This window comes from Anolis sagrei, chromosome 2, assembly GCF_037176765.1.
Source record: "Anolis sagrei isolate rAnoSag1 chromosome 2, rAnoSag1.mat, whole genome shotgun sequence".
In the NCBI taxonomy this organism is placed as follows: domain Eukaryota; kingdom Metazoa; phylum Chordata; class Lepidosauria; order Squamata; family Dactyloidae; genus Anolis; species Anolis sagrei.
In genome coordinates, this window is record NC_090022.1 from 282986065 (window position 1) to 283008709 (window position 22645).

At 42.8% G+C, this 22645-nt stretch overlaps 1 protein-coding gene across 2 annotated transcripts in view; it reads left to right on the top strand.

The window, feature by feature from the left end:
• Positions 1 to 10984: 10984 nt before the first annotated feature.
• The window catches only part of FECH (ferrochelatase), a 39043-nt gene continuing 27382 nt past the window's right edge, over positions 10985 to 22645 (top strand). The window contains exons 1-4 of one of the 2 annotated variants that reach the window (XM_060761314.2): positions 10985 to 11267; positions 18006 to 18123; positions 19671 to 19790; positions 22064 to 22212. In XM_060761314.2, coding sequence (XP_060617297.1) covers positions 11204 to 11267; positions 18006 to 18123; positions 19671 to 19790; positions 22064 to 22212 — 451 coding nt within the window. In that variant the 5' untranslated portion in view covers positions 10985 to 11203. Of the gene's footprint in view, positions 11268 to 11664; positions 11749 to 18005; positions 18124 to 19670; positions 19791 to 22063; positions 22213 to 22645 lie in introns of those variants that run through there. The other variant, XM_060761316.2, reaches the window with a different exon arrangement.

Here is a 22645-nt window from a genome sequence, read left to right on the forward strand (position 1 = left end):
TGATTTTGCCCAGGGGCATTCTTGAGGCGCTCTTGGGGAAAAATATACCTTGACATATGTGAGTTGTAGTTACTGGGATGTATAGTTCACCTACAATTCAAGAGCATTCTGAACTCCTCCAGTGATGGAATTGAACCAAATATGGTACACAGGACTCCCACGATGAACAGAAAATATAAATCAGTGATTTGGGTGGGGGGACGGGGACCAAAATACTGTTTGCTTATCATTGAAAATTACCAAGGGCCACCTCTGCTTCCAACTCTATGATTGTATGGTTTTGCCAGGTTCTTCCTCTGAAATACAACCTACAGCACGTTATTTGTTAGTGGTCTCCCACCCCAATACTAACTGGTTAATCCTCCGTTTCCAAGAACAGATGGGTTCCAGTGCCTTTAGGGCACACCCAAGATAAACAAATGTTTTGCTGTTAACTAATGCCAAGCCTTATCGCAGCTGTATAAATGAGAGACCTCCAAGTCATCCCTATCTTCAACAACCTTGTTCAGGTCTCGGGGCTGTGCTTCCTTGATTTAGTTTATCCATCTGTTATGGCATCTTCCTCTTTTCCTACTGCCTTTACATTATCAAGCATGAATGACTTTTGTAGTGTTATGTCTTCTTATGATGTGTCCAATGTACAACAGTATCAGTTTAGTCATCTAGATGTCTTAAATTGGTGGAGTCCTTCCTCCAGGTTTCATGCCTCCTTAGGTAAAGGTAAAAGTTTTCCCCTGACATTAAGTCCAGTCGTGTCTGACTCTGGGGGTTGGTGCTCATCTCCGTTTCTAAGCCAAAGAGCCGGCGTTGTCCATAGACAAATCCAAGGTCATGTGGCCGGCATGACTGCATGGAGCACCGTTACCTTCCTGCTAGAGCGGTACCTATTGACCTACTCACATTTGCATGTTTTCAAACTGCTAGGTTGGCAGAAGCTGGGGCTAACAGCGGAAGCTCACACACTCCTTGGATTTGAACCAGCGACCTCCTTACTCTGAGTCTAATCCTGCTTTAAGTACAATCAGTATACAAGGCTGTTCTGAGTCCGCATGGGGAGAGCGGGGCAAGATACAAATAAAGTGTTGATTGATTGAAATGCAGCACTGTCTGACCTTCTTGCCAATTGCAATCTATTCCTCTTCTCTGTATTCTCTGCCCCAAATCGCTGCCAATGTGAAGCTGGGCAGACCTAATGAAAGGTCCCCCTAGATTTGCTCTCAGATTGACAGATGATGGGTCAACCAGAGCAATATGCTGTAGCTATTTTTAAATCAGCCTACCTTATATGAAAGTCAGTGGCAGACATTAGTGAGGAAAAAAATATTGATGAATCCTAACCTTATTGATTTCCAAAACACTCCTTCACAGGCTTCATAGATAGGTGTGTACGGCTCTAAAGTGCAGCTAACTGTCCACAGTATGGGTTCAGAAGACACCCTGCGCTTTCGTAATTGAGTTTAACTGCAGCTTCTCCTGACTGCATAAAGGAAATAACCTTTTAACACTTGCAAACTGAAAAGCTGCTGCCTTCCATATCAATAGTCAAACATCAGGGCAGATGGGGGCATGGCTTCTCGACTCAGCCACGAAGAGTACTTCTTACACCAAGTCATCTCATGAGGCTGAAATGAAAATACATTCTATGTATGATAGAAAGCAGGGTGGGAAATCAAAATAAGCAACTCAGATAATTTAAAAAAATAGCACTTTGGTACTTTTGTTTAGGAATTACAGATCTCAGATGTTCGACGCTCTGCTCCAGTTCTTAGACTGAAAGATAGGAATCAGCAGAAGAGTGCTGCCTTGAAACATATACAGACAGTCCCCAAGTTACAAACATCTGACTTACAAATTACACACAATTAAAAACAAGGGCAAGAAAACAGGAAGTGAGAGAAATATATCCCTCAAAAGGGAAATTCACTCCTGAAAGAGTTATCATATGGAAAAGAGGTCTCCACTGAAGTTTTCTCAACAATACTTGTTTCCAGAACAAGCCATTTCCCCCCGCCTCCAAAATCCAATCCTCATAGGGGCAGAAAGTAAGATGGAATCTTCTGAACATGGACACAGACAGCAAAACAAACATCACAAGGGTGTTAACCCTTCCCTATGTTATCCTATAGATATAAAGTAAAGGTAAAGGTTTCCCGTGACATTAAGTCTAGTTCTACATAGTTGTGTCTGACTCTGGGGGTTTGGTGCTCATCTCCATTTCTAAGCTGAAGAGCTGGCATTGTCCATAGATGCCTTCTAGGTCATGTGGCCATCATGACTGCATGGAGCATCATTAGCTTTCTGCCGAAGGGGTATCTATTGACCCACTCACATTTACATGTTTTCAAACTATTATGTTGGCAGAAGCTGGGCCTAATTGCAGGAGCTCACCCTGCTCCCTGGATTTGAATCACCAACGTTTTGCTGAGCAAGTTCAGCAGCTCAGTCCTTTAATCCACTGTGCCACCGGGGCTCCATATCTATATCTATATCTGGAGTTATATTGGGACCTGCTTACCTGCATGACCGCATCTCTGTATACGAACCCACACGATCTCTTCGATCATCTGGAGAGGCCCTGTTCTCAATCCCACCAGCATCGCAGGTGCGATTGGTGGGGACAAGAGAGAGGGCCTTTTCGATGGTGGCCCCTCGACTCTGGAACTCACTCCCTAGGGACATCAGACAGGCCCCAACTCTGGCAGTCTTTAGGAGGAGCTTGAAGACGTGTTTGTTCCAGTGTGCCTTCCCAGAATAATGATCCCACAGCACTTTGTCCTCCAAAGCACTTTACATTTTAGGTCTGCTTGTATGTTTCCACAAACGCCACTATCACCTTTTCGCCCATGTACCAGCATTATTTTCAATTTTAATTTTACATTTGGCCTTCCCACAGTTTTAATTGTGTGTTGTCTTATTGTTAATGTTGCATATCTTATTGTCCATGTTTTTTTATTTTAATTGCTTGTATTGTTGTTTTATTGCTTGTATTGTTGTATTTGGACTCGGCCTCATGTAAGCCGCACTGAGTCCCTTGGGGAGATGGTAGCGGGGTACAAATAAAGTGTTGTTGTTGTTGTTGTTGTTGTTGTTATTATTATTATTATTATTATTATTATTTAAAAATGTACCTGTTCCGACTTACATACAAATTCAACTTAAGACCAAATTTACAGAACCTTTCTTGCTCGTAATTTGGGAACTGCCTGTGGTCAGATTTCTATATCCACCGATTTAACAATCCGCAGCTTGAAAATATTTCTTAAAACAATTCAAAAATGCAAATTTGGATTTTGCCAATTTATATACAGGACACCATTTTAGTATGCCATTGTATATAATGGGATCTGAGCATCCATAAATTTTGGTATCCATTGGGCCTTGGATCCAAACCACAACAGATACCAAGGCTCCCCTGTATGTGTGTGTGTGTGTGTGTGTCTATCCATCTGCATATCAGTTATAATGTGTTTTTGTTTGAATAGTAAATTCTATAAGCTGGTCTATGCTTTGTGTATTTTGCTGAAGAGCATCAACGAAGGACTATAACAACGCCCACCAGGGCTTGCCTCCTTTGACATGACAAGCAGTCATCTCTAGGTCTCAAGTTTTGGTGCTGAAATCCTAATTAAACACATTTTCTCCCTATTGTCTGCTACTGACTGTTTAGTATGCCAGCCAAGTGTGCCCTATTTCAAGATACTGTTACTCGTTTAGTGTGCCAATCAGGCCTCTTTCAAGATATTCTAATTCGCCTCCCCAAATCCTGTTTTTCAGCTCCCTACCTACTAGCATCTACAGCGTAGAAGAAAAAAATGGGTTGGATTTACAGCTCCCAGAATCACCTGTATGTGTGGCCGCTGGCTAAGGAATTCAAAGAGATTTAGTTCAAAAGTAACATTCCTCACAATCTGCCTCATAGCTATGCACAGTTTTGCAGCAAGAAAGCAAGCTGAGTCCAGAACATATTAAACTGGACCAAGTTAGGTCAGGGTGTTTGTTTCCAAAAAAGATTTTTGGTACTTCTAAACATTTGCTTTTTCTCTCAATCAAGATTCACCCCTTTGTTTATCATTGCTCGGTTTCAGGTTGTAATTCTTTCCGCACTCCCCAGCTGAACTTGACACATTTAAAGGAAGTGATTGTAACAACAGGCTGGTTCTGTGCATATGCCACTGTGAATATGTCACCGGTGCAATTATCAATGTTGTTTGTCTTAGAATGGAAATTGTCTGATTCGAACTGAAAGATCAGTTTTATACAGGCATTGGGGGGGAAAAAATCAATGCATAATGGACACATGCAAAATCACAGTTGGATTGGGTCCTTACCAAGTGAGCAATTACCCAACCTGTTCTCCTTTTTATATGACAATAAAATAAAGGTTAGCTGATTTAGTAGCCCCATGTGACTAGTTGGGATACACACACAGAGAGAGAGAGTTACAGTGTCGTGTGCCACATTTTCCCAGTGTCTATACACAACCATCTAGCCCTGAATTGTGATGTTTTGTGCCTGAGGCAAAGATCCAATCACAGCACTGTTGGTCTGTTTCTCTCCAGTGAAGAGAAGGAACAATCTACAAATTCATCTTCCACTCTGTGGAATGAATGTGTTTTGGCACTACTTTAACTACCACTTCCAGAATGCCATAGTACTGACCCATGGCAGTTAAAGTGGTGTCACTTAGGTGATCCCTCACTGTCCAAGTAGGATTGTCTTCCAAGATCGGTGTACTGGCGGTGGGTCCGTAGGTGACTGTGGAGCCCTATTCTTGATCTGCATCTTCTTCTTCAGTGACGGCATTGGTTTCCAGGTGGAAGGTGGTCCCGGTCAGGGCTGGCTTGACACACCTTCCTCTTGCACATTTCTCTCTTTCACCCTCCATTTGTGCCTCTTCAAATTCTACAGCACTGCTGGCTACAGCTGACCTCCAGCTGCAGCCCTCAAGGGCCATGGCTTCCCAGTTCTCAGTGTCTATGCCAGAGTTTTTAAGATTGGCTTTGAGCCCATCTTTAAATCTCTTTTCCTGCCCACCAACATTCTGTTTTCCGTTCTTGAGTTTAGAGTAGAGAAACTGCTTTGGGAGACGGTTGGGCAGGATTGTTTGGAGGCAATGATGATGGAATCCTTCCAGGAGTTGAATGTGACATCTGTAGATAGTCCACGTCTCGCAGATGTAAAGCAGGGTTGGGAGGACAATAGCTTTATAAACAAGCACCTTGGTATCCAGAGGCGGTCCTAGGTAATTTTCAACAGTAAGCAAACAGTATTTTGCTCCCCCCCCCCCCCACCAACCAATCACTGATATATATTTTCTGTTCATTGTGGGAGTTCTGTGTGCCATATTTGGTCCAATTCCATCATTGGTGGAGTTCAGAATATTCTTTGATTGTAGGTGAACTATACATCCCAGTAACTACAAGTTGCATATGTCAAGGTCTATTTTCCCCCAAGAGCGCCTCAAGAGCGCCCCTGGGCAATATCAACTATATTGAGCTGCCCCTGTTGGTTGAGCTGCCCCTGTTGGTATCCCTAAGGATACTCTCTGCTTCATTCAGAAAAATGCTGCACTCATAGAGCTAAGGCGGTGTTGTATTTCAGTGTCAATATTGACTTTTTTAAAAGTGGTGTCAAACTACTTTGATTCAGCAGTGTAGATGCACTCACAATGAGGTTCTGTACACAGAGGATTGAAATGAATGGTTGTTGAGCGACTCTGGGAGTTACATATATAGCAAAACTTCTCCATGAATGAACGGGCCTAGTGGGCCAGATATATTATGCCATCCATTGCACCAGAAGTCTGTCACTTGAAGCAAACACTGTCTATGCCTCTGTGGCTACCCAAAAGGAAGGCTAGCCTATCAACCTTCAGAGTCGCATCAGCACATGTGTTAGAAATGAGCATTTCTGTGTTGATGGGCACCAAAAGAACCGTAGAGAATGATGTGTCTACTGACCTGGTACAAATACTGCATTTACCCTTGCTTAATACCCCGGAATACAAGCATGTTCTGTTTACACAGTAGCCCTCCAAGCATGAGATGACAGAACTGATTAGTGCATGCCCTGTGCCGTAGCACATGGCCTAAAGTCCACACCAGAAGTACTCTGATAGCAATTGGAGGGGAAAAACAGAAAATCTAGCATTGGACTGGTAAAACATAACATATATGAAACGAGCCATTGAAATCCCAAGGCATGTATATTCCCAGCCATGGAAAAACATGCCATTTGGTACTGGCATTTATAGCTAAGTGTTGCGTCACAGAATCTGGGCGCTTTTATTACATATACATAGACACATAGCTTAGTAGTATTGTTTCTCGTCTTGCTTAAGCTGTGAGAAATTCTACAACTTGGTTGATTTTTCTTTAGACGAGGGATATCTTTGTATTATTTGCAAAACATTTTACTGGAAATAAAGCTTTGGATGCCCATGACCATCCTTTTGGAAGTTATATTGGAAGTTATATATGTGTGCCTGTGTGATGGAGTAACTATTCATCGCCATTCATTAATTCATTCTATATGCTACTCCAACTATTGGCTAAAAACATACATATTTATTTAAGAGTAGGCGGGCAGAGTTGTTATATGCATTGGGGTGGGGATTAATTTCCATTCAGATTACACTATGCAAGGAAGGGACTCTCTTGTCAGTGAATACATGGCGCCTGCGTTCATATCCCCACATGCTGTTTTTAGCCTTGGGGGGAAAACTCCCACTGCCAACAAAATTAGAAAAACCAACAATGCTGAACTAGAACAGGACTCCCTGCTTGCTTTGTCAGGGGGAACAACCCCAGCTGAACTTCACACACTGTGTCTTAAGACATACAACAACAATAACAACGACAACAACAACAATTGGACGAGTAAAGAAATGCCTACGATGAAGGATTGACAAAATAAGATATTGGAAATAATGAGTATGGACAGATTCACTTATTGCATAACACCAAACCAAGGCTTACCTAGAAAACAAACTGACTGGGATCTAGTTAAAGACTACGTTAGAAAATCAAAAAATGGAGCTTATAATTTAAAGAAAGAAAAAGAGAGCAGAAAATAAAAAAGAAGTTTGCAAGATAAATACTGTAAGAAAGGGGAAGTAGACGAGTTAGAATAAAGATAGGTTAACTTCCTGGAACATAAATATACAAAGAAGATGGAGTCAAACACCGAGGAGTAGATGGAAGTTAAATTATATATTCTTTATGTGGATTTTCTTTTTTCCTTCAGTCACACCCACTTTTTTTCCCTTTTTCTTTTTTCTTCAATATCCATCCTTTATTCCCTTTTCTTTCTTTCTTTTCTTTTCTTTTTGAGAGTTTATATATTTTTATGTCTTTTTTTTTATCTGAATGTAAAACTTGCTATATGGCATCAATAAAATATTTAAAATAGTAGTAGTAGTAGTAGTAGTAGTAGTAGGAAATAGTTGTTGTTGTTGACAAAAAATGACAGGAAAAACTCACCTGTTATCACGACCTCAAAATCAAACTGCAAAGGCTCTGACATAAATCAGTACAGGTGGTCCCAGTGGTAATCCTTTAGACATTGTGTGTGTTGTCGTGACTGGAAATGGAGAATATGTCACAGTTGGCAGTGAAACATGGCCAAGTGACAGTAGCACAACCTTTCATGATCCTTTCCTAAGAAGAGATTCTGTGGGACCAGATCAGGTGACTTTTGAAGACGTGTCTGTGGATTTCTCAGAGGAGGAGTGGGCCCTCTTGGATCCAAGCCAAAAAGCCTTGCACCAGCAAGTCATGGAGGAGAATTTAGGGATCGTGTCATCTCTAGATCAACAGACTGGGCCACAGCAACGTGTGGCAGGGGACGGCTAGTATGTTATACTATTTGTTGTTGCACTTATTGCATTTATATGTTTTAATTGTTTTATAATTTGATATGTTATATTTACTATTTGTTGTATGATGCGGCATTGAACGTTGCCATAATCTGTAAGCCGCTCTGAGTCCCCTTTGAGGTTGAGAAGAGCGGGGTATAAAGACAGTAAATAAATAAATAAATAAATAATCGGCACACTGGGTGCAGTGCCAGAAGATCTCAGCCAACATTTGGAAACTGTAAACATTGACAAAATCACAACCTGTCAACTGCAAAAGGCCACCTTTACTTGGATCTGCATGCATCAATCGAAAATTCATCACACAGTATTCATAATCATAATAATCTTTATTTATAGGCCACCCGCTCTACTCGAGGGGACTCAGGGTGGTTTACACACACAAAAGGAAAACATTCCATGCCCATAAGTGAATGCAGACACTTCAAAAAAATACAGACACCTCAAAATAAAACAAAATACCAACCGTAAACTTATAACAAAAGAAAAATTAACATCAAAATGAAAAACAGAATATGAGTAATCAAATAAACATACTGGTAATTATACCAATAACATGGATTGTTGCAGGTTTTTCGGGCTATAAGGCCATTTTCTAGACAAAGAGAAGCATTCTCTCCTGACGTTTAGCCTCTCACAACCTCTGAGGATGCCTGCCACAGATGCAGGTGAAATGTCAGGAAAGAATGCTTCTAGAACATGGCCTTAAAACCCGAAAAACCTACAACAACCCAGTGATTCCGGCCACGAAAGCCTTCGACAATACTAATAACATAATTAACAATTAAGAGATAAACTCTAAGGGAACAATTAAAATACATAAAAATGGCGATCATGGTTGTTCTTTTAAGTGTACCATAGCAGCAGTGGAATACAAATAAGTTAGCCAGCATTAATCCTCCTCCTCTCCATACACTAAAGTGCATAAGTGCATATTCAGGAGTTTTTGGAAGGAGAGGAGGGTGGGGATCATTTTTATTTCTTGGGGGGAGGGGGAATTCCAGTGACAGGCAGTGATCATGGAAAAGGCCCCTTCTCTCATTCCCACCAACCGTGCTTGTGACATGGGTGCGAACAAGAGCAGGGCCTCCTCTGTTGATCCAAAGTGCATGAGATGGCCTGTATAGGAAGATGTGATTAGGCAAATAGCCTGGACTCGAACTATTTAGGGCTTTATAGGTAACAACCAGCACTTTATATTTAGTCTGGAAACAAATCGGTGTCGTCCTCCCATAACATGGTACTCCAGTCAGCAATCAAGTCGCCAATATCTGCACCAGTTGCAGTTTCTGAACGATCATCAAAGGCAGCCCCATCTAGAGAGCGTTGCAGTAGTCCAAACGGGGTGTGACTAAGGCATGGACTACCATGGTACCTCAAGGTATGGGCACAGGTAGCACACAATTTTCAACTGTGCGAAGGAGCTCCTGGCCACTACCGACACCTGGGGTTCCAGGGTCAGCAATGAGTCCAGGGTCACCCCCAGAATGCAGACCTGTGTCTTCAGGAGGAGTGTGACCCCATCCAACACAGGCTGTAATCCCACATCCTGTTCTGCCTTTCGACTGACCAGGAGTACCTCTGTCTTGTCTAAAAACTAAAGACTTATTGATTGGGTGCATTGTGGCCTATCAACCATTAAAATGCATTAGACAGCTAATAACATCTGGTCAATAATAAACAAGAATTTGTCACAAGTATTGGGTGGTGCCGTGGGCTGAACCTCTGAGCTGCTGAACTTGCTGACCGATTGGTAGTTCGAATCCATGGAGTGGGGTGAGCTCCTGCTGTTGGCCCAGCTCCTGTCAACCTAGCAGTTCAGAAACATGCAAATGTGAGTAGAACAGGTACCGCTTCGGTGAGAAGGTAACGACGCTCCATGCAGTCATGCTGGTCACATTACCTTGGAGGTGTCTACGGACAATGGCGACTCTTTGACTTAGAAATGGAGATGAGACGGACACGAGACTTAATGTCAGGGGAAACCTTTACCTTAATTGTCACAATAGCAAAAGAAATGTAAACATTGAAAAGCAGATGCTCATAGCATGAGATGGTAGTCCTCCTCCTCATCCCATAGCAGTGTGGGCCAGCTTGGGCCCTCCAGGTGCTTTGGACAATCTTGGCAACTCCCATGATGAACAGAAAATACTGGAAGGGTTTGGTGGGCACTGACCTTGAGTTTTGGAGTTGTAGTTCACCAAGATCGATGCTTTTGAGCTGTGGTGCTGGAGGAAAGTTCTGAGAGTGCCTTGGACTGCGAGAAGATCCAACCAGTCCATCCTCCAGGAAATAAAGCCCGACTGCTCATTGGAGGGAAGGATACTAGAGACAAAGTTGAAGTACTTTGGCCACATCATGAGGAGACAGGAAAGCCTAGAGAAGACAATGATGCTGGGGAAAGTGGAAGGCAAAAGAGGGGCCGACCAAGGGCAAGATGGATGGATGGCATCCTTGACGTGACTGGACTGACCTTGAAGGAGCTGGGGGTGGTGATGGCCGACAGGGAGCTCTGGCGTGGGCTGGTCCATGAGGTCACGAAGAGTCGGAGACGACTGAACGAATGAACAACAAAGTTCACCTACACCTAAAGAGCACTGCAGACTCAAACATTGATGGATCTGACACAAATGTTCCATATAGTTCACCAACAACCAAAGAGCACTCTGAACCCAGCCCACAATGGATCTGCACCAAACTTGGCACACTACCTACATGGCCCACATTGAATACTGCTGGGGTTGGGGGGGGGGGGGTGGTGGTGGGTTTTTTGTTGTAATTCTGGGAGCTGTAGTTCACCGACACCAAAAAGGAAGACAAGCACAGGCGGGGTGATCTTCAACCTTCTTAGAGGGCCCAAGTTGGCCCATGCCTGCTACAGAGCTACAGATTCCTGAATTCTTCTGCATGGAACCATGCCAGTTAAAGTGGGGTCAAATTGCACACCTTTGCAGGCACATAGCAATAACAACAAATGCTACTGTAACTGAAAGTGCAAGTCTTTCGTTCACTTGTCATGCTGAAAGGCATTGAGCCCCTCCTCCGGCGGGCAACACGAGCCAACACATCCAGACGTGACGCCCCTTTCCTTTGTCTTCTGGAAGAGCACCAAGGGGGCGGTCCCTCCCATCCTGCCCGGTTGCACTCCCAGCTCCGGGTTTTCCTCCTGCCCCCTCCCCGCCCCTTTCTTGGCTGGTTGCAGGCAAGGTCACACGTTGCGAGTGGCGATTCCTCCTCCTCCTTGCAGAAAGAAAGAGGCGTGGGAAGGCAAGGGATGCGAGGAGGGAGGAAGGAACCGTGCCACGCGGGTTGCTGCAAAGTAAGGGAATGCATTTAGTTTGCACAAACATGGCTGCTGCCTTCCGAGCTGCAAACCGTGCCTGGAGCCCATGTAAGTGGATCAGGGTGGGAGGCTGGGGGGGCTGTTGCAATCAATACCCAGGGTCAGATCTTGGGGGGTTCGCTTTGTGGACACCCCTCCTTGGAGAAGAAGCGGGGCAGGAAGGGATGCATCCCTTTAAACCCCCTCCAGATCCTTTCCTAGCTGGGCATGGGAGCCAGACCAGGGTTTGTGTTTGCAAAAGGAGGGGGAGGATGCTTTTGCAATGGTGGGGGGGGGGGGGGGAGGCAGGGGGCTTGACATCTCCTCTGTCGTGGGGTTTCCTTCCCGGGAGGTGGGAGGGCCAGAGGAGCCGGAAGCCAGCGTTATGCAAACCTTATTTTTGTGCAAACCCTTGCACCCAGTTTGTGTTACATAAGGGCTTTCTGGCAGCCTGCCTTGGTTCGAAAACAGCCCTGGGAAGGAACTGGTTCCCCCAGTTTTATATAACTCCAAAATCGGAAAAAAATAGAAATCAAAGACTTTGCAAAAGGTGGGTGGGTGGCTTTTGTCAAACTTCTCAACTATTTGGTGAAGGCTGCTATGAATATTCCGGGCTGTGCGGCCAAGTTCCAGAAGCATTCGCCTCTGAGGATGCCTGCGAAACGTCAGGAGAGAATGCTTCCCAAACATGGCCATACAGCCCGGAAAACTCACAACAACCCAGTGATTCCGGCCCTGAAAGCCTTGGACAAGGTGTTGGTTATTTGTTTGAATTCGTCTTTGGTGATATCTCCCTTTTCCACTTCTAGTGCATGTCTCTTTGATTCTATGATTCCATGACAAGGAAAAAGGAGTCTGGTTGTATTGAATGCAAGGCAGCACTATAAATCATAGAATCAAAGAGTTGGAAGAGACCTCATGTGCCATCCAGTCCAACCCCCTGCCAAAAAGCAGGAAAATTGCATTCAAAGCACCCTCGACAGATGGCCACCCAGCCTCTGCTTAAAAGCTTCCAAAGAAGGAGCCTCCATCATACTCCGGGGCAGAATCATAGAAAAGTTGGAAGAGACCTCGTGGGCCATCCAGTCCAACTCCCTGCCAAGAAGTAGGAAAATTGCATTCAAAGCACCCTCAAGAGATGGCCACCCAGCCTCTGTTTAAAAGCCTCCAAAGGAGGAGCCTCCACCACACTCCGGGACAGACTGGATGGCCATCGGGGACCCTTCCAACTCAAGGGTTCCATTATTACTATTGTTATTATCATCATCAAGCAGAGTTGTGTGGCCACCTGTTGGGAGGACTTACATTGTGTCTTCCTGCCTGGGAGGAGTGGGGTTGGACTGGATGGCCATTGGGGTCCCTTACAACTCAAGGGTTCAACAGATGGCCACCCAGCCTCTGCTTAAAATCCTCCAAAGAAGGAGCCTCCACTACACTCCGGGCCAGACTGGATGGCCATTGGGGTCCCTTACAACTCCAGGGTTCCATTATTATTATTGTTATTATTATCATCATCAAGCAGAGTTGTGTGGCCACCTGTTGGGAGGGGTTGTATTGTGTCTTACTTCCTGGAAGAAGTCGGGTTGGACTGAATGGCCATTGGGGTCACTTACAACTCAAGGGTTCGACAGATGGCCACCCAGCCTCTGCTTAAAGGCCTCCAAAGGAGGAGCCTCCACCACACTCCGGGGCAGACTGGATGGCCATTGGGGTCCCTTCCAACTCCAGGGTTCCATTATTATTATTGTTATTATTACCATCATCAAGCAGAGTTGTGTGGCCACCTGTTTGGAGGGCTTGCATTGTGTCTTCCTGCCTGGCAGGAGTCAGGTTGGACTGGATGGCCATTGGGGTCCCTTACAACTCAAGCGTTCGACAGATGGCCACCCAGCCTCTCCAAAGGAGGAGCCACCACCAAACTCCAGGGCAGATAGTTCCACAGCTGAACGGCTCTCACAGTCAGGAAGTTCTAAGGTTCAGGTGGAATATCCTTTTCTGTAGTTTGAAGCCATTGCTCCGGGTCCTAGTCTCCAGGGAAGCAGAAAACAAGGATCAAGACACTGGCTTTTTTTTTTGCCGCCACATGACATTGTTGGCTCATGTTTAACTTGTTCCCCATGAAGACACCAAGATCTTTCTCACAGTCTCCAGGGCAGCAGAAAACAAGCTTGCTCCCTCCTCCCTATGACTTCCTCTCACGTATTTATACGTGGCTATCATGTCTCCTCTCAGCCTTCTCTTCTTCATGCTAAACATGCCCAGCTCCTTAAGCCGCTCCTCATAGGGCTTGTTCTCCAGACCCTTGATCATTTGAGTCGCCCTCCTCTGGACACATTCCAGCTTGTCAATATCTCTCTTCAGTTGTGGTGCCCAGAATTGGACACAATATTCCAGGCTTTATTCTAACCAAGGAAGAATTGCCACTATGATCTTCATAATATATCATTTCCTCTCCATGAGATCCACTAACTGCCCCTGCAGTTTGGGATAAGGAGGAGGAGGAGGAGGTAGCTTCCCACTCATGTTGCTGCCACGATCTTGTAGAATGAATGCAGCTTGACACCCCTCTAAAGCCATGCCTCAATGCTGTGGCGTGACAATGTTGAGCCATGGCTTTTTAGCAGAAATGGGCAAAGATCAAGGGACTGGAGAACAAACCCTATGAGGAGTGACTTAAAGAGCTGGGCATGTTTCACCTGACAAAGGTTGAGAGGAGACATGATGAGGGCCATGTATAAATATATGAGGGAAAGTCATAGGAAGGAGGGAGCGGTTGTGTTTTCTGCTTCCCTGAAGACTAGGACACAGAATAATGGCTTCAAATTACAGGAAAGGAGATTCCACCTGAACATTAGGAAGAACTTCCTGACTGTGAGAGCTGTTCAGCAGTGGAACTCTCTGCCCCAGAGTGTGGTGGAGGCGCCTTCTGTGGAGGGTTTTAAGCAGAGGCTGGATGGCCATCTATCAGGGGTGCTTTGAATGTGGTTGGACTGAATAGAGTTGGACTGAATGGCCCACAAGGCCTTCCAACTCTGTGATTCTAACTTGGGCCCTCCAGGTGTTTTGGACTTCAACTCCCACAATTCCTAACAGCCTACTGGTTAAAACAGTTTGCAAAGTTTGTTTCAAACGAGATTGGCATCAACTTCATTGGGACCACCTGCTGTTGCATAATAGCAGGCAACGTTTTGAATTTTCTTATTGTCATATCTTGGGTGCCTTTTCCTCTATTTCAAATAAGTAGCTATGTGTTTTACAGTATTAAAAATAGTAAATTTAGTACTATTCCACAATTTTAGTTTTTTTTCTTCTTCATGTCAGGAGCGACTTGAGAGACTGCAAGTCGCTTCTGGTGTGAGAGAATTGGCTGTCTGCAAGGACGTTGCCCAGGGACGACCAGATGTTTTACCATCCTGTGGGAGGCTTCTCTCATGTCCCCGCATGAGAAGCTGGAGCTGACAGATGGGAGCTCACGCTGCTCCCTGGATTTGAACCCATTGCGCCACTGGGAGCTCCAATTTTAGGGTTAATATGTTCATCTAAATATTATTACAGCTTAAGTATCCATTATCCAAAATGCTTGGGGCCAGAAATGTTCCATATTTCATTTTTTAAAACATTTTGTATTACATGCACATACATAATAGAATATATTGAAGATGGGACCCAAGTCTAAACACAAAATTATTTCATGTTCCTTGTACACTTTCTTCACATATCCTGAAAGTCGATTCTACACAATATTTTAAAAACTTCCATGCATGAAACAAAGTTTGTGCAAAGTTGTCACTCTCCCAGGCACCTATGTGATCAGTTTTGAATTTTGCAATGTTTGGGATTTTAGTTTCCTGAATAATGGATGCTCAATCTGCATTTTATAATAGCAATAACTCAGTCACAGCTCTTTTCACAATACAAGATTACAGTCTGAAATGTCCCATGATTACCATCTGAAATGACACCTTCTCATGTCCGGGGAGGTTGTCCGGAGTTTTCGGGTCAAGTGTCACCAATTTGCTGATCTTATCCCACTCTGTTACTGCCTTTCCACCCAGTTACAAGGAAGCTGTTCTTGTGCTGAACTGGTGCCTGGCAGTTTTATTGACCTGGATGACCAACTGAAACTTAGTCCAGATATGACAGAAGTAGAGAGATTTGGTCTGTGTCGGATGGGGCTATGCTCCCCCTGAAAATGTAGGTTATTTATTATTATTATTATTTTACTGACACAAAAACACAGTATGACACACCAAACGAGATATATATGTTGGATTTCATATCACAAAATCACAAGTCGAACACTTCCCAATATTATTATATTATTATTATTTGAAACACAACAAGATGAGTCCATAGTAAACAAGGTCACTTTGCTGGCTGTTGTATTGGATCGCATGTCGGACACTTCCCAAATGTCTAGGACTGTGTGATGTATTGGCGAATAATGCGTGCAGATCCCAGTAAGGTGGCCTTTTGCAGCTGGCAGATGGTAATTTTGTCAGTGCCGATTGTGTTTAAGTGCAGGCCAAGGTCTTCAGGCACTGCACCCAGTGTGCCGATCACTACTGGGACTACCTTTACTGGCTTGTACCAGAGTCTTATATTATTATTATTATTATTATTATTATTATGAAAAGTTTGAAGTCAATGGGAAACATGTCAGATCCTTATTCTTAACGCTTTCCCTAGAACACTTTTTTCAGTGTAGTAATTTTGCCATTAGTAACCAATATTTTCCTTAGTTTCCCTAGTATAGATGTGCAGATTTTGTTCATTTTCAAAAAAGTCTGCCAAATAACATAATTTGCATAACTATTCCTAATCATTCAAGTAATCTGCTAGCAAACTTTTGTCATCATGTTTATGTTTATGTTGGATATTTTGTAGTTCACTGAATTTAAACTATTATTATATGCTATTTTAGTTATATGTTGTGTTTTATACTTTGCGAGGCTTTGAATTTTGCCATTAATTTTGTTGTGAACTGCTTTGAGTCCCCCTTGGGGTAGAAAAAAGCGGTATATAAATGAAATAAATAAGTAAATAGGTTCTCAATTTTGGGGATACTTCTGGAATCAGCTTTGAGCCTGGAAGCTCGAGCTTCAGCAGTGACTGGGAGTGCTGTGTGCCAACTGTGCCATTCCTTGGAGAAATTGGATTTGCCCACAGTGATACAATGCTTGGTTAAATCCCATTTGGATAACTTCAATGTGCTCTATGAAAAGTGCCGAGGAACTTCAGTTGACCCAAAGAAGTGCCCTCAGCCTGTTAACTAGTTCTGGTTATATGGAGCATGCAACCCTGTTGCAACAGCTACTTTGGCTGCCTGTCTTATTTCCAAGCCCAAACCGGAGTGCTAGTTTTGACCTATAAAGGTTATTTGAAAGATCATATTTCTTTGTACAAGCCTAGTAGAACTCTTAAGATCACCTGAAGAAGACTTTCTCTCTGTTTTGCCACTTTCTCAGGCTCATTGGTAGGAATTTGGGAATCTGCTCCCAGATATTTGAACTCTGGCCCTGGAGAGATCAGAGTGGCTCTGTCTTTTCTCTCTTTCTGGCAGAAGGTCAAAACTTTTTTTACCCATGGCTTTTGCATATTGACAAAGGTTGGGCTTTTAATGCTGTTCTGGTATTAGATTTTAAAGGGGTTGCATACAACTAATTTTAATGCCTTTTAATGTCTACTGCTTATATACAGTGTTCAGTTATTTTTAATTCTTATATTTATACTTTTATTTGTATGGTTTTTAACTTAACATTGTTCTAATATGTCATTAGCAGTCTTGAATCACAGTACTGGGAGCCCAGTGGGATATAATAATAATAATAATAATAATAATAATAATAATAATTCCAAATTCAGACAGACAGAATTTTGGAGCACAATACTCCTGACCTCACAATCGTGTTAAAAACGAAGTATGGATTGTCGATGTTGCAATCCCGGGTGACAACAGGATTGAAGAGAAACAACTGGAAAAGCCAACACAATATGAGAATTTAAAGACCGAACTGCAAAGACTCTGGCACAAGCCAGTAAAGGTGGTCCCAGTGGTGATCGGCACACTGGGTGCAGTGCCTAAAGACCTTGGCCTACATTTAAACACAATCGGCACTGACAAAATTACCATCTGCCAGCTGCAGAAGGCCACCTTACTGGGATCTGCACACATTATTCGCCAATACATCACACAGTCCTAGACACTTGGAATGTGTCTGATGTGTGATCCAGTACAACAGCCAGCAGAGTGATCTTGTCTGCTATGCACTCATCTTGTTGTGTTTCAAACAACAACAACAACAACAATAATAATAATATCACACAGACGTAAACACTTGGGAACTGTTCAACTTGTGATTTTGTGATATGAAATCCAGCATAAGGCCACTCTACCCGAATCTGCACGCATTATTTGCCGATACATCACACAGTCCTAGACACTTGGGATCGAATCCAAAATCCAGCATAGTGATCTTGTTTGCTATGTAGTAATCTTGTTGTTTATCAAATAATAATAATAATAATAATAATAATAATACACTCAATTCTCAACATTCACTGGACCTAGGAGCACAGGACTCCTGTGAAAGTGAAAAATGTGAATAAAGAAATTGCTATTGTTTTTTTACCTGAGAGAACACTTCTCCCATCCAAAGCTGATTCCTGCTTAGCTTGCCGGATCAGAAAAGAGGATTTGGTGTTGTTATAGTATTTAGGCCATTTATTTTCCTAAAATCAAATATAAAGTCCATAGTCAGGTAATGAATTACCTGTGATTTTCTGTGTTTTCTTTTTGCTGTTCAGTTGCAAAAGGCAGGAGCTGCAGTCGGGCGAGAGTTCAGCTCATTTGGAGATGTCAGTCGACGGCAGCAACAGCAGTCCGGGCCGAAACAACAAAGCCTCAGGTCCAACCTGAAAAGAGGTGGGATTATCCCTCAGTGGATGTTCAACTGTGCACAAATCACAGCATGTATATGTATGGGCATACTCTAGCCAGAACTTGGAAAATATACTATTGGAGGGGACAACAACATCCAAATCTTCCAATTGGGATGGCTACGGAGTCTGTTCCTTGTTTGATAGGTGGCTTTGGAGTCTGCAGGGAGGGCAGTTAGCCTGCTGACAAGGCTTCTAGCTTTCATTTCCATGGGTTACCATTCTTATACTTCTTAGCCTGCATAGATTAAGTAAGTACCGTAAGACACCCAAAACTTTGGTACCCACATCCATGGCTTTGGGGTGAGGGGGATGTTTTCTCTAGGAATTTGCTAGGTCCTCCAAACAATTCTATGGTTAGAAGGTTGCTGTGAGTTTTTCAGGCTGTATGGCCATTTTTCCAGCGACATTCTCTCCTGATATTTTGCCTGCATCTTCAGAGGTTCTGTTGACAGTGAAGCAAGTGGAGTGTATATATAGATGCCAGCCACAGATGCAGGTGAAGCACCAGGAGAGAATGCCACTGAAACATGGCTATATAGCTTGAAAAACTCAAAACAACTCCATGATCCCAGCTATGAAAGTCTTCCAACAACACAATTCTATTGTAAGCTTTTTTTTCATGTCAGGAGTGAGAAACTGCAAATTGCTTCTGGTGTGAGAGAATTGGCTGTCTGCAAGGACGTTGCCCAGGGGACACCCGGATGTTTTTTGATGTTTTACCATCCTTATGGGAAGCTTCTCTCATGTCCCCGCAAGGGGAGCTGGAGCTGATAGAGGGAGCTCATCTTCGCTCTCCCCGGATTCGAACCTGTGATCTGTCAGTCTTCAGTTCTGGTTTAACCCCTTTTTTTTTGTATGCAGGTGCCATTTTATTTATATCAAGCCCATGAACCAAATTTTTGATCCACTGAATAGAACGTGGTAAAGAAAACACAAACTTAGAATTCAGAAACTCTGAATCTAGGGAAGCTAAGAGTGAGGTCAGTCCTGAATAGTTCCTAAGTGAGTTTGATAGGCACAGCTAGCAGGCATTATACAGTGGTACAGTTTCTGATGGGCATATTAGCAATCTGATATTCCACCAGATATAATTGAAAAGGCTTTTCCAAGGAGTCATTGTAGACTCGTTAGCTTCTGATATCTTTAGCTGTTAGGAAGTTTCTAATAAAAAATAAGAGGGGATGGACTGGTGGTAATCCAACTCACATCCTTTGCCTCAGTATTTGATCTCAGACATAGAGATGGCTGCTCACATGATATTAAGCGCAGAGAACACAAACGCTCTTTGTTATTGTGCGTATGTGTCCTTGTGCATTCAATTCACCTGTTGAAATGGCAATGTCAGACATTTCATAAGATTTTTTTTTAGCCAAGGAGTAATGAGAAGTAGTTTTGCTGTTTCCTTCTTCTGAAATATAGCCTCCCACACCTGGTTTTCAATAATCCTGCTTAGCTTCCAAGAACAGATGGGCTCTGGTGCCTTCAGGGTATTTGGGCTGAATAATACTAATCTTTCTCTCCTTTCTATAGGAAACCTAAAACAGGGATCTTGATGTTAAACATGGGAGGGCCAGAGACTTTAGGAGATGTCCATGACTTCCTGCTAAGACTTTTTCTCGATAGAGACCTAATGACGCTTCCCATCCAGAAGTAAGGAATGATTGCTGTATATTTTATTTTTAGCAGAAGATATGCTGTAATTGCTTGCTCTTTGTCTTTTGCATTAAATGCTTCTGTTTTAAAAACTGTGAGCTGGCACCCATTTAGTCCCAAATGTGAAGCCGGGCTGACTTAGAAACAACAGGCTGAGATCTTGGATAGAAGGATATTTATTTATTATTATTTATTAACCATATTAATATACCGCCTTTCTCAGCCCGAGGGTGACTCAGGGTAGTTTGCAAATGGCACAATTTGATGCCTACAATAACATAAAACAATTAAAACATTTAGCATAAATAACATTTGATAAAATAAAATAAAACTAATAGAAGTACAAATCCTCAGCGTCTCATTACTAAAATCATTACCCAATAGCATTGTCCAGTTGTACTGAAGATCAGAGTTTATCTGATACACTGCATTTGGTAAAGCTTGCTCAAAAAGCCAGGTTTTAACTTTTTTTCGAAATGTTAGGAAGGTGGGGGGCCGATCTGATATCCCTAGGGAGGGCGTTCCATAGCAGAGGGGCCACCACTGAGAAGGATATGATGTGTGACTTTACAATCTCAACGTTATGAATGTGACAGGATACACAACCTCTAGTGAATTGTCTGTTGTATTAAATGCTTTTGTTATAAACACAGCAAGTTGGTATCCTGTTAGTCCCAGGATGAGGCTAACACTTTTGGAATAATGAAGCAGGCCAAGGTTAGATGGACACCAAGATCTAGGGTGCTGGGATAGGGCAACAAATTAGTTTCAGTGTATTTTTACTTTTCATGTGGGATTTTCGGTTATGGATGCCAAATATCAGCATAGTAATGCTTTCTCTGCTAATGCAGTTACCCCAGCAATTAGGAACTTAGCTATCTTTGGGTATTATGAATTTAGTTTTCTGGTGTAAGACCTTTGGTGTCTTGTTCCAGTCGGCCAATGCCTTTGAGTAATCCTAGGGATTGCAATCATCCCAGAAAACCAAGAAAATAGCAAATTGAAGTGGGATAAATATCCCAGCTGAGCTCCTTGTTTCCTTCTTTAGTATCAGAGGGTCACATGAATACACACTTTATTCAAGGTGGAGTGGTATCATGCAGAGATGACTTTCTTTTTGGATTTGGTTGAGGATGAGTGGAAAAAGAGAAGCCCTAGAACAGTAGTTCCCAACCTTTTTTTGACCAGGGACCACTTTACCATGGACCATTTGACCAAAGACTACTTTGACCAGGGACCACTCTCCAACATAAGTACCCAAGGGGTTACGAATCAGTTTTTGGCCAACTTTAGATTTGATTTGGTTATTTGGGGTGCTGATTCAGAAAATTGCATTAGATAGACCACATCAGCTCTAGTTTCTGATACAGAACATATGCCATCCAGTCGTCACCATCTGCTCACCCTCAGAAAACCATATTTAAAAAGACTTGACACTATAAGAGGGTTTCGCGAGACCAGTCACTCTTGTTGCAACGGTGTAGTAATGGTAAGGCTGCAGACCATATTTTAGTTCTTGCAGACCACTGGTGGTCCGTGGACCACAGGTTGGGAACCACTGCCCTATAAGGTATGTTTGCTGTGATATAATGGTAGTCCAAGGGCATATGATAACTTTCAAGTTCAAATAAGAATTTGAACGTACATTTCTGTTTCAAGTCCAGCTCTGTGAACATTATTGTACTTGTTCTCTCAGAAGACTAGTTAGGAAAATAGGAAATAAGAGCAAGGATGAAACACAGTGGTAACAAAAAACTTTTTTTTTTTGTCGTGTCAAGAGCGACTTGAGAAATTGCAAGTCGCTTCTGGTGTGAGAGAATTGGCCGTCTGCAAGGACATTGCCCAGGGGACGCCCGGATGTCTTGATGTTTTATCATCCTTGTGGGAGGCTTCTCTCATGTCCCTGACAAAAAACAATGTGCAACACATATTGTGAATAATTATAATAATTTATATAATATGCTAATTAGCTGTCAGGATTTGTGGCACTGTAATATGACAATTGTAGCTGATCCATCTCTTCATGAACAGTGGCCTAAATCAATCTGATGATCCCAATTGGAGAAGAATTACTAAAGCAACGAGACTGTTGTAAATGTCACTTAACCATTTGACAATTGATGTGTTGGGGCTAGCAGTTGAATTTAGAAAGGCTACATGCCCAGCAACAGAGAGTTCTGTTTACAGTTATTTAGGCTTTTTTAAGCTGGCAAAGGAAGGAAATGTAAGACTGTATTGCCTTTACTAACTGATGTCACTCAATATTTCAGTAAGCTGGCGCCTTTTATTGCAAAGCGGCGGACTCCAAAAATCCAGGAACAATATAGTCAAATTGGTGGAGGATCACCAATTAAGAAGTGGACAGCTACTCAGGGAGAAGGCATGGTGAAGCTGTTGGACGAAATGTCTCCTCATTCTGGTATTTTGTCATTTTCTCCTTTGTTGTTCTAGTTCTTTCATTTGTGTTATGTTGCTGTTTTTATTGTGTTTGAGTGACCTTTTCTTGGGGAAGAGATTCACTGATGTTACCACCTTCTTGGTGACAACTACACGGGATTTATAATTTGTTGAAGTAACAGCACTGTTCGGCAGATAATGTAAAAGACCTTATAAAACTACAATTCCCATTATTCCACTTGCTTGGCCCATGGCAGTTAAAGTGTTATCAAACGGCGTTGATTCTACAGCGTAGTTGTGCCCTAATTTGAATAGAAGACACTGTGTTATGTGTTGCAGGTTTTTCAGACTGAGCTTGATTTCAGTTTCAGGTGTTTGGGGGCAATCATTTAAAACACACAATCATTATCAGGGGCTTCCAAAATACACACTGTAGGAGACTCTGGCTACACGTT